Source organism: Armigeres subalbatus, chromosome 1, assembly GCF_024139115.2.
Source record: "Armigeres subalbatus isolate Guangzhou_Male chromosome 1, GZ_Asu_2, whole genome shotgun sequence".
NCBI lineage: Eukaryota > Metazoa > Arthropoda > Insecta > Diptera > Culicidae > Armigeres > Armigeres subalbatus.
Window position 1 is genome coordinate 226,964,587 of NC_085139.1, and position 13,394 is coordinate 226,977,980.

Here is a 13,394-nt window from a genome sequence, read left to right on the forward strand (position 1 = left end):
TAATCATATGGAGTCAGTCGATTCTATTGCATTTGAATGTTGAATGAAAATCATTCCTTTAAAAAACACAAATCCAAATGTCGCCATCAATTTTCTAGACTACTAACAATCCATCGTAAATCTGAATGCTGCTAGACATCTGAAACCTTATTCTAACTTAACTGAGCTTCATAAAATTTATGGCTCAAATTCTGTTCCTTCTGATCCATATCTGGACAGAAAAACATTACCTGCCGCCCGTATCGGAAAAGAACCCAACATGTCATGATTACGTCAAACGAATGTACAATAAAAAAAAGTTTCATTTGATATGCCCCTCATTGTCAGCGTACCAAAAAAAAAAAACACACTCAAAAGAGGGCGTACCCGGGCACACGAGAAGCTTAAATGAACTGGAACGCTCTCACGACAGTGGCACCAACAACCGCCGCCGGTTGCCGGCGGCAGCCTTCGATGCGTGTCGCCATTAAGAGCACTAAAATATACGACCTGAAGCTGTTTGCGCGTCGACTGTCATCCCTCTTATTTCGGTCCTCCTTCGGTCCAGCACTGCAGTGATGGCGACAACGTCGCCGTCGACGGCACACACCGGAAGGAAAACTAACACACTTAATTGCTTCCCTCTGGTCCAGAGCGTTTGGATGTGCAGACGACGACACTTTTCTTCGATCCTACACGGGAAGCAGGTTCAGCACCTCGTCTCGGTGGAGAGGAAAATTGTAAAAACACACCAATTTCCGGTCTCGGGTTTTCCCTCCCACACCGAGATCATCGAAAGACGTCTTCTCGTCGCTGCCAGTCCGGCTGTGTGGGTAAATAGTTTGACCGCTCTGCTGCCCGGCGGGGGTTCAAACCGCAAGTGGCGCGGTCACTTATCACCGTCCAATAATCGTTGCCTTTTCCACCGGCATCGATTGCAAGTCGATGTTCCGGAAGTAATCGAGGTTATAGGGCCCGTATAACTGTCACGGTTTCAATTAAACCCGAAGGAATGGACCGTGTGCTGTGTGTCCCGGTGCGGTGGGACCAAGCACGTTGCGGGTTGTAAAAGAACAAATGATTCTTTCCGGGTAGCTTCTAAGGAGCTGACGGGTGACTGGCCATTTCGGAGGGAAGTATGGGAAGGCACACTAACTAGAACGGAAATATAACTTACCATAGCGCATTCGCGTTGCTGGGTGCAGAGAATGTCCTTAATGGAACGCTGAAAGCAAAACAGAACAGAGAAGTGAAAGTTAGTTTTATGTTTATCATATTTTGATGGTTTAGACATTAAAAATACTATTATTAAACATTATTACTCAGCTAATAACGTCTAGCGACGCATCCCTATCCTATGTCCTCCCATGTCCTACGAAAAAAATGCTCCCGCACGTATTCACGTGCGCCCATTTCGATTCCCCTCACGTACCGCGCGACGCAGCGATCAAAACGCTGTCATCGTCATCGTCTCGTCGTCAACATCCGACCGATCCGATTTTGAATGCGTGCAGCTTCTCGAATGTGATTGATTCCCCATTCGCACAGTTCTCCAGAATTCTCTTCTTTTTTTTTGGGAAAAGGAGAAACGTGCCAGCGCTCGAGCATTTCAGTTCGCATCGGATGAGGCCAAATTCCGAAACGTGCCACCGCATAAAAACTCTTCAGCCAGCCAGCCAGCGTGGCGAAGATGGCGCGGCACCTGGTCCGTACCAATAATCGCGTCGAGAAAGGTTCGGAAGGTAAACGAAACGGATTAACCTCTAGCAGCGTCATCGCATTGGTTCGCTTTCTTTTCCTTTCCTTCAGGGGTGGTGTGGTGATGGTACTCGTCGGGCAAATGTTGTTGTACACTTCCGATGGGGGGCAGTGTTGTAACTAGATGACTAAGCGAGGGTAGTGTGTTTTTTATTTTAGAATGCAGTATTACACTGATAGATTGAACAGAACACAAGAATGATTGCGTCCAAATCAATAATGGTCAATATGACACTCGATCGTTGAAAAGAATCAATAATTTAGGACGAGAAAAGTGCAGAGACAATAGACAGACAAGCAAAATATTGAATTTCCTATAATTAAATTTTAAATATTTAGAAACTGTTTTCCTCGCATTATGTACGTGAATAACTAAGCTTTGTATAAATAAACAAAAATAAGACCATCTCCCTCCGAATCGAATTGAATTGCAAAAAATAGAGGAAAGATGCATCTTAAATGTTCAACAATCATAATGGAACGTACACACGGTCAAGTAGTTTGACCAACATTGACTCCACCTCTCGTTTATTCAAACATCCATGAAGTTTCACCAACAGCGACACGAACAATCAATTTATTCGACCAACAATATCACACACGAACGACCGAAGCGCCAACTTGAGCACCAACCATCAAAAAATATATGGGGGTTTGTGCAACTTCACTACAAATGCCCCCCGACAACTCAAACCAAAATCAAACCGTTTTAATTTTTTCCAACCGAGCATCATCTTTTCTACCACTTTCAACCTTGGTACTAAAAACCCTGTTTGCGATTACATCTCGAACTCTGCGTGTCACTTACTCTTCCAAGACGTTTACTGGAGAAATAGAATTCAAGCAATTCCTTTTTATTTGCAGTATTAACAGCATTCACAGCACTATCTGACAGCGGTTTTCAAGGATGTTATCGATCATTTAGTAATCTGCGTTCGATCATTTAGGTAGTAGTTTGTCAATAACCCATTCCAGAGGCTAAATTTCAGAATGGGTGGTATGGTGGACTTCTAGTGCAAAGGTTTATCTACAACTCTACATCACAGCTCGTTGTTTGAATCTTACTAATAACGGAGCTATACTGCTGCTAACCGCAAGCCGAGCACATCTGTATATGGAGGCCCATATACAGATGTGCTCGACTTGCGGTTAGCGGCAGTATTGCACTACAACTTATACAAAATGATTGGATATTTTGATATTATTTAGTACTAGCTTTATGTACCCGGCCTTGCTCGGAATTGCCAGTTTGGTTCGCGGATTTTTTTACAATCGGAAAATGATAAATCCAATTGGTCAACAGGATAATTGTGTTTACTTATTGATACTTCACTATTTGATTAAAAGAAGACTTTTGGAAACATTGATTGATTTTGAAGAAGGGATTTATTTATTTATTTATCATCAGACTAAGGCCGGAGTGGCCTGTGCTGCACATAAAAGACTTCTCCATTCAGCTCGGTTCATGGCTGCACTTCGCCAACCACGCAGTCTGTGGAGGGTCCGCAAGTCGTCCTCCACCTGATCGATCCACCTTGCCCGCTGTGCACCTCGTCTTCTTGTTCCCGTCGGATCGTTGTCGAGAACCATTTTCACCGGATTACTGTCCGACATTCTGGCTACGTGCCCGGCCCACCGCAGTCTTCCGATTTTAGCTGTGTGAACGATGGATGGTTCTCCCAACAGCTGATGCAACTCGTGGTTCATTCGCCTCCTCCACGTACCGTCCGCCATCTGCAACCCACCATAGATGGTACGCAACACTTTCCTTTCGAAAACTCCCAGTGCGCGTTGGTCCTCCACGAGCATCGTCCAGGTCTCGTGTCCGTAGAGAACTACCGGTCTTATAAGCGTTTTGTAGATAGCCAGTTTGGTTCGGCGGCGAACTCTATTCGATCGAAGCGTCTTGCGGAGTCCAAAGCACGTACGATTTCCAGCCACTATGCGTCTCTGAATTTCTCTGCTGGTATCGTTATCGGCGGTCACCAATGAGCCCAAGTACACGAATTCTTCAACCACCTCGATTTCGTCACCACCGATACAAACTCGTGGTGGGTGGCTCACATTGACCTCTCTTGAGCCTCTTCCTATCATGTACTTCGTCTTCGACGTGTTGATGACTAGTCCAATCCGTTTAGCTTCGCTTTTCAGTCTGATGTAGGCTTCCTCCATCCTCTCAAAGTTACGTGCCATGATATCAATGTCGTCGGCGAAACCAAATAACTGGACGGACTTCGTGAAAATCGTACCATCGTAATCGTAATCGTGTCAATCCCTGCCCTTCGTATTACTCCCTCCAAAGCGATGTTGAATAGCAGACACGAAAGACCATCACCTTGCCGTAACCCTCTACGGGTTTCGAAGGGACTCGAGAATGCCCCTGAAACTCGAACTACGCACATCACCCGATCCATCGTCGCCTTGATCAACCGTATCAGTTTATCCGGAAATCCGTTTTCGTGCATTAGCGAAGGGATGGTGGGAAGGGATGGTGAGTTTGAATAGCCTTATTCCGGGCAAACGTCTATTTCTAAAGAAGGAAAAACCAGGGGGGGGGAGTAAGCCTGTCATCCACGAACAAATCAAGCCTACATAAGATGTATTATCCGGGCCTCGCCGCTTGGGAAAGGCGGTCTAACCTGGGCCACCCCGCTTGGCAAGTGTAACATTTTTCGAACTGGAATCTTGTAGGATATTGGTTAACCTACACTACTGCTGACTAACGAAAAAAATGTGGGATTGTTTATTTACATTCGCTTCATACTACATGCAGAGGAGGCGCGATGCACCGCATATTACCCCCATGGGAAAAACATCCATGCCTTATTCTGGGCGAACGCATATTTTTAAAGAAGGGATCACACCCTCCATTGCCTTATTCCGGACAAATGCCCACTTTTGAAGAAGCAATCACATTAATCATTGCTTTTCACTGGGCAAACCATTATTTCGAAGAAGGGTAACAATAATCATTGTTTTATACCCAGCAAATGCTTGCTTTCTATGCAAGATTTTTCTGATGCTGTTCATAATTATCCCAAATGCCCTTCATGTCGAATGAATTTTGGTCAAATAGTGTTATGTTGATGACCTGCTTCATTCAGGGATATGTAATTTTCAGGGAAATGTCATATTCTGGGATATGTGTATCGAGAAGTATTATTTTCGTGATTTATCATTTTAATTAAAGTCATTTTTGGGGAAATGTTATTACCGGGAAATTGTTATTACCGAGGATTTGCCAATTTTAAGGAGCTCGGGCAATTTATTTTCGGAGCATTGTACAATGTCAAAGAACATCGGATGAACTAAATAAGAGGGACTTTAAATTAAGTCGTTATCTAAACAATACCCAGCCCCAATAACCTCTTGCATTCCTCCTAGCCTCTCTATAACAGCTTTATTTGGGTAGAGATACGTGCTAACAATTTGGATTGAATTGACCTCTGCGATAAAAAGGTATGCTAAACTGTTAGTTTAATAAATATATCCTCTGTTTCATTCAGCTATGATACTCCTACCCTGATATAGTCTGATATAGTCTTCTTTAGACAGAGAATATGGGTTCTAAATTTGGTGAACATCGGTAAATGGGTTCAGATGTTATGCTGAACTGCTCGATAACTAAACAATATCCCTCTCACCCACCATCCCTCTTTTAAAATGACCTACCCACATAGCTTCCTTAGGAGAGAAAATATTTGATACAAATTTGGTTCACATCAGTCATAGGGTTCAAGACTTACACTGAGTTGATCGATAACTAAGCAATACCCCTCCCCTCGCACTCTCCCACTTTTCCAAAGAGCATCCTCCATATAGTCGTCTCCTTAAGATAACGAATTTGTATTCCAAATTTGGTTGAAATCGGCCAAGTGGTTCAGAAGTTACTCTGAGTTGATCGATAACTAAGCAATACACCTCCCCCACACCCTCCCCCTTTCCCAAAGAGCATGCCTAACCCCGCTATCGTCGTCTCCTTAAGATGAAGAATGTGTGTTCCAAATTTAGTTGAAATCGGTCAATGGGTTCAGAAGTTATGCTGGAACATACATACAAACATACATACAAACACACACACATTAAGTTTTATATATATAGAGATAGAGATAGATAGATAGATAGGTATAGCAACTCGCACCTGAATCTCTTAAATAGCGGAATTGGAACTGGCGCCTTATGAATCTTCGAGCGATTATTCTAACAACTGTGCTTCTTATACGCAGTTACCTTCTGGAGTATTCAAGCGTTGATGGGCGTGTGGTCTACATACCGGCCTCCCGACCTCGACGTTCATGGTTCGAACCCAGTCTGCCATACTTTACTTTTTTTAAATGAAAATCATCATTCATAAGGCAACATATTGAAATTCATACCGATTCCTTGTGGCAAATTTGATGTGGCAAAGGCGTTTGATTGGAAATCATACCTCCATTTTCCTCAGTGTAGAGCCCGAAACATTCATGGATTTTTCGTGAAAGAAAATTCTACTTGTTATTATAGTTATTCCAAGGGACGGTCTTCCAGGAATGCATCAGAAGGTTCTTTTAGTAATTGTTCAGTATGCTCTTCAAGTAGTTCCTCCATAAAAGCTCCCACAAGTTTATCTTTTCTGTCGTTCATTTAAAAATTATTTGTTTTGGAAATTCATCTTGGCTCCCAGGAAGATTTCTCCGGGAGTTCCCAGCAATCTTTGTGTTCTTTTAAGAATCTTTAGCAGTTCTCCCAGAATAGTTTTAGCCCTATATTTTTTTGTGGTTTCATTTGAAAACTCTCCGGACTCTTTCGGATGTTGTTCCGATTCTTTCGAGACATCCTCAAGAGAAAAAAAAAACTGTGGAAGCATTCCTGCTGGATTTTAACAAAAGATTCCTGTGGGAAAACTGATGGAAATTTCAGGAGGAATTTCTTCGACTGCAAGTATAAATCCCCGAAGGAAATTTTCAGGAGGAAGGAAGTCCAGAAGGAATAGCGGTGAAAATATTTACTACGACGGGTCTCCAGCTAGCCTTGCGATCAAATGCGTAGAATTGCCCTCCGGAGATGGGGCGTTTTATTCCCGATTCGGTCAAGGATGTTTTCCAGTAGGCTCCTTGGGCATAGTTGTCACACAAAATACATACGTATGCAATGGCGGGCACAGAAAAGCTTCAAATTAATAACTGATGAAATGCTATTAGAATACTAAGTTCAGCCACTACCCAAGTTCCAGTTGAAATGTAGAGCCATTGAAGAAGAAGATGACTTTTAGCAACGCCCGGTGAGAACTCAACATGTTTACGAAGTCGTCATACCCAAAACAAAAACCACCTGTGGGAAGATGGGGCGCTATCCTAAAATAGCGCTTTAATGAGAATAGCGATGATGACTCACGTGGAGGTCCTCTAACAACGGACAAGCACTTACACTTTTGGTTTCATCCAGACGTCCGTACAGTACGGATAATTAATACAAAACTCTTCATACAAAGATAATAAAATCTACAGTGAGGTATGAACATATTGGTACGAGCGAACATTCCCCCGCCCGTAAACCAAGTCGAACTTCCATAACAATTAATTGGTACTTTTGCACGAAATTGGTATACTTTGCACGAAAGATCATCCGAAAGCACACCTGGAGACACCCAAATGGTGAAACTTGCAACCAGATAGACCATGTTCTGGTGGATGGGCGCCATTTCTCGGATGTTATCGATGTGCGGACATTCAGAGGTCCGAACATTGACTCTGATCACTACATCGTTGTCAGTAAAATTCGATCACGGTTGTCAACTGTATCGAACGAAAGATCACAGCGAACGATGCGTTACAATATCCAGCGATTGTCGGCGGAAGGAGTATCGGCTGATTACCGCCAAAAGCTCGACGAACGGATAAGTGCAATCAACGTTAGCGACAACATCAACGATCTATGGGAGTCGATCCATGGAGCGTTGAGCACAACAGCACGAGAAGTGGTAGGCACTGCACAGAGGCGACCCAGGACGGGTTGGTTTGATGTGGAGTGTCAGAGAGTGACAGACGAGAAGAACGTTGCCAGAAGCCGGATGTTGGTGTCAGGTACCCGATCGAATAGAGACAAGGAAGCAAGAGCAGCCGAAAAACGAACCCACCGCAGGAAGAAAAAAGAGTACGAAGAACAAGTTATTAGTGAGGCGCAGAAAAAAAATGGAGCAGAACGATATGCGGAGGTTTTATGAGTCTGTCAATGGCGTGCGGAGAAAGACAGCGCCATCTCCCGTCATGTGCAACGACCAACAAGGGAATTTGCTGACAGATAAAACTGAAGTGGCTGACAGGGGGAAGCAACACTTCGAGACTTTGTTGAATGGAGGAAGTGACGGTGCATCGGTGAACAGAATAAATATTAGCGACGATGGACAAGCTGTGGAGTCACCTACACTAGATGAGGTTAAAAAAGCTGTCAAAGAGCTGAAAAACAATAAGGCTGCGGGGAAGGACCAGCTCCCGGCTGAACTTCTCGAACATGGCAGTGAGCAGCTTTATGAATTTCTGCACCATATTATGCCGAAAATATGGGAAGACGAGGAAATACCTGCTAACTGGTTGGACGGCCTCATTTGCCCTCTCTTTAAGAAAGGGCACAGACTGGAGTGCGCCAATTACCGAGGAATAACCCTCCTTAATTCGGCGTACAAAATTATGTCCCGTATTCTGTTCAACAGATTGAGACCGCTTGAAGAGTCCTTCGTCGGCGAATACCAAGCAGGTTTTCGTGAGGGCCGATCAACGATGGATGAAATGTTTACCCTGAGACAAATCCTTGATAAATTCCGGGAGTACAACTTGCACACACATCATCTGTTTATTGATTTCAAGGCGGCGTACGATTCAGTGAAACGGAATGAATTATGGCAAATTATGCTTGAACATGGTTTTCCGGCGAAACTGATACGGCTGATTCGTATAACGTTGGACGGATCGGAATCAAGTGTAAGGGTTGCGGATGAAATATCGACGTCATTTGTTACCTTAGATGGATTAAAGCAGAGTGTTGCACTCTCGAACCTACTGTTCAATATAGCGCTCGAGGAAGCGATTAGGAGAGCTGGTGTGCAAAGAAGCGGTACCATTATCACAAAATCGCATATGCTCCTGGGATTTGCGGACGATATCGATATTATCGGAATTGATCGCCGTGCCGTGGAAGAGGCTTTTGCGCCTTTTAAGAGGGAGACAGCGAGGATTGGACTCACGATCAATACCAGCAAAACGAAGTACATGGTCGCTGGCAATCAACGTGGGTTCATTAGTGGTGGTGGTAGCGAAATAGTGCTGGATGGTGAAAAATTTGAAGTGGTAGAAGAATTTGTGTATCTTGGAACATTAGTGACGTGCGATAATGATGTTACCCGCGAGGTGAAAAGGCGTATTGCAGCTGCAAATAGGGCTTATTACGGACTTCGTAACCAGCTTAAGTCCCGTAGTCTGCAAACGAAAACAAAACTCGCGCTGTATACTACTCTGATTCTTCCGGTGGCTTTATACGGCCATGAGACATGGACGTTAAAGGAGGCTGATCGGAGAGCTCTCGGAGTGTTTGAGCGTAAGGTGCTGCGAACAATACTCGGCGGTAAACAGGAGAACGGTATCTGGCGGCGTCGCATGAATCACGAATTGTACCAGGTGTATAAAGGGCTGGATATTATTAAGCTTATACAACACGGCTGACTACGGTGGGCTGGTCACGTTGTTCGTATGCCGGAAGAACGTCAAGCGAAGATAATATTTAGTAGAGAACCCGGAAGAGGCCGCAGGCTTCGTGGAAGGCCGCATACACGATGGCTTTTTGCAGTTGAAGAGGACCTGAGGGCACTCAATGTTCAGGGCGACTGGAAGCGATTGGCCCAGGATCGAGTCCAGTGGAGAAGGATACTCCATTCGGCGTAGGTTCATCGAAGAGCTGTAGCCCATCAAGTATCAAGTAAGTATATATAATATAAATGGCCACCGAATTGCCTGAAATTTTGCCAGGACTCCTATATTATCAAAATGATGCTAATAGACAAATGGGAGTTGGAATTTCCGAACATTTTTGAAATTTGAACTGCCCTACTGGTCACATTACGCTAATTAGATGTAATATTCCTGCATCATTTGGTCCACTCCAGGGAATCAATTTTTTTTGGAATGCGCCTGCGAAACAAGCGACAAAAGAGAACCAACGACAAAGCTTTGTTTTTGTCGGAGATAATAATGACAAAGATCCGAAAAATTTTGTCAGCAACAAAAAAGAAGACAATCTTGTTGCTAACTTTTCATTCCGTTATTTTACACTATTTCTCGAGCTAATTTCGGTTTTATGCTATCATAGTTTCTGCTTTTATGGAAATATTCGAGAATCGAACAATGATTACAAAATTAGCGGCGTATTTTCGGAAATATCAGAGCAAGCAAGGCAAATGATTCTTGTCATATTGTGTTCAATTTCTGATAAAGGTTTGTCGCTAGGTGCGTTTGTCAGTAACAAACTCTGTTGATGACAAAGAGTATATTGTTTGGCGTTGCTCGAATATTGATTCCCTGGTCCACTCCATCGGTCTGATTGCGATTAATCATTCGGAATATTCACTAGATAGCAGCTCGACTCCGCCGACGCCATCTTCCAGCAATAATTGTCCCAGCTGTTGTCCTCGACGACAAAAGTTTTTGAGAATGTTACAACGGGAATTCATCCCGCCCGTTCGTTTTCCGACGGTGGACAGAAACGTGTTTTCCAGTGTTGCGTTCTGCCAGACACTCGAAATTTTAAACATTTATTCGCAAATCACAATAATTAATTACAAATATAACAACGGACAAGCACTTATACGTCCAGACGTCATGGTTACGGTTTCGTCCAGACGTCAGTACAGTGCGGATAATTAATACAAAATTCTTCATACAAAGATAATCAAATCTACAGTGAGGTCTGAACATATTGGTACGAGCAAACACTCACTATTCTGCATGAACTGTAACTGCTCCGGCATTTTCCACTACGAATGTGGTTTGCACTTTGGTTTATAGGATCTTGGTATAAAGTATACAGAAGATTGAATGCAACTTTATTAAAGAATATAAAAAAATAATTTAAAAAAAATTGGGTGCAAAACGGTGCCAGGAGAATCATTCCCACATCTATATACTAATAATAGTACTGTGTACTGATGTTTAAAAGCAGAATATGCTTTGGGGCTATTCTGGGACTTCTACCATGGAGTTGCTTATACACAAAACGTCACAGCACTTTCCTGCAGTTCATGGAAAAGCTTGCCTCATATTGTTCTTCATAACTTGAGCGGATAAACGTTTATTGTAACTGTTATCCATGGCTGTAGTTTCCGAGGGAACCAGTGCCAACAAATTATTTACAGTTACTTTGAAATAAATGTTTTTTTTACAAATGTTTCGATCGCCCTAGCATTTTATAGCAATAAATCTTTGTGTATTTATTTCTTTGGCATATTGAAACCCGCTGTGTCTCCAGATATGTAGTAAAGGATTTAGTCTGTGGTTTCAAATGATTTGGATTACAAAAAATCTCGCAAATTTCGAGGGTTTGTATTTCACTAAAAACTATTTTTACAGCTTCTATGTATAGGTAAAAAAGATAGTTTTTATAACGCTCTAGTGCAATATTGTACCAAACTGTATTAAACAATCGTACAGCTATAGTAAACATGCATGTTAAATAAAAATTTTGTTATTATAAATGTACGATGGCTACTGAAAAATGCATCTAAAAATTGTCTCGATACCATGGCAATTTTTGTCCATTTGAAGAACAGGCCAAAATAAACAAATGCCGGAAAACTGATCAAACCTTTAAATTATGACCAATATACAAATACAATCATAAGAATTATTTATAAAATGTTTATTATAAAAAAAAATCATGTTTTTGTCTTAATTTAGTTATTTAGCGTTGGTTTCTCATTACTTTTCGAATAAAATCTTAGAAAAAGAGTACATATTCGTTCCTTGAGAGGATTACCTTTGGATGCGTCGCAGAGTCGATTGAGAGAATAAAAAATATTGACCGGAAAAGTGAATCAGTAGTCCGAAAAACTGTTGATGCACATTTGATAGTGCTTCCAGGTCCACTAAATGATTAAGCGGCGTTAAGAAATGTTTCTATCTGCTTTTTTTCTTATGAATATGTTAAGAGTTTTCGAATATTTCTCGCGATACGAGTTTGCACAATGCAATGTACACACCAGTCAATCAGTTTGACGAACATTGACTCCCCCCGCCCCCAAGAAAACGCCTTTTGGTTGCTACTTTGATGCGAATTCTGATCCCTGGACAAACAAACCAACCGGCAACCCCGAATGCGCAACACTGCTGATGCTGAACAAACTTTTCAAATCGGTTTGAAAAAAATCCAAAAACATTGAATTTGTATCGCGTTCAGCAGCCCAAATTGGGTTGTGAATTCACTACAAATAAGTGAAGTTCATTTTCTACCATTCGTTGAGGTCGATTAACCCAAAATCATCAAAAAATAACTAAATAATAATTAAAACATGCCTTTGAAACGGCCTACACCAAATGTTACGCTCGATTTTTTGAAACGGCATGGTCTCTTCTCCAATAGGCCTTTTCACGAGACGTCTAAAATCAGCCAATTTTATCGTCAATTGACAGTTCTTATATGAAAGTGACAGCTTCGGGTTTGCGGGCCTGTTCAGCGGTTGTAAACAATGTGCAGCCTCGGCAGTGTCACATGAAAAGGCCCATTGGAACATTTCCTGTCTTTGTTTATTTTCTTTAGTTCGAACAACCGTTTGATTGTTGGCGGCTCGCGATGGTTGGTGTTCAAATTAGCGCGTCGGTCGTTCGTGTGTGATACTGTTCGTCGAAAAAATTGAGTGTTCGTGTCGCGGTTTGTCGAACATGGCTGATGCTTGACTAAACGAGGGGTGGAGTCAATGTTCGTCGAACTGCTTGACTGGTGTGTACGTTGCATAAGCCATCGGATGAGCCTTTTCTCGTTGCGGTACAGTGAGAATAGAAAAAAAAATGCATGGCGGATCGTGCATTTATATTGCGCGTCGCTTTAGTCGCGCCTAATACAAGGGTAACATTTCGATTCTTCATCAAATAACTCTCATATTCATCCAAGCATAACTGTCAGAAAAATAGAAGACGTTGGTTTAGTTTGATTCCCGTTTGGTTTATTTTTTCAAACATTGTGATGAACTTATACTGCAGCTAATTAACTAACTAAAAAAATAAACTCCGGTTTTACCAGTTCAGAAACGAACGAAAAAAGAAATTCAAAAAGAGATCGCGGCTAAGAACAGGCGTACGTTTCATTCGATGAAACTAGACTGCAAGTGTCGGAAAAAATGTGCCGAAAAAATTGGGAAGGACGACAGAGCGGTAATTCATGATCGTTTCTGGGATATGAACATCGTAGTGCAGCAAACATGCTTTAGAGAAACAGTGCAGATCGTTCCTTTGAAAAAGCGTACCAAAAATCTTTTCATGCTGGAAGAACCAAAAAAGCGTAAAAGCGATTCGTTTCATCTGATAGCTAGTAATACAGACCGTTTGGAAGTTTGCCGGAAATTCTACATGAACACGATCGGCTACAATGAGAATAGCGCGTAAAAAAGGAATGATTCATTAAGTATTTTACTATATTCT

The 13,394-nt window shown here is 42.3% G+C and overlaps 1 protein-coding gene across 1 annotated transcript in view; it reads right to left on the bottom strand.

Moving 5' to 3' along the window:
• Positions 1–13,394, bottom strand: part of LOC134205832 (uncharacterized) — a 51,445-nt gene that overhangs the window by 10,169 nt on the left and 27,882 nt on the right. Inside the window, exon 2 of the mRNA XM_062681451.1 lies at positions 1,157–1,204. Within this exon, the coding sequence (XP_062537435.1) occupies positions 1,157–1,204 (48 nt within the window). The remainder of the gene's footprint in view (positions 1–1,156; positions 1,205–13,394) is intronic.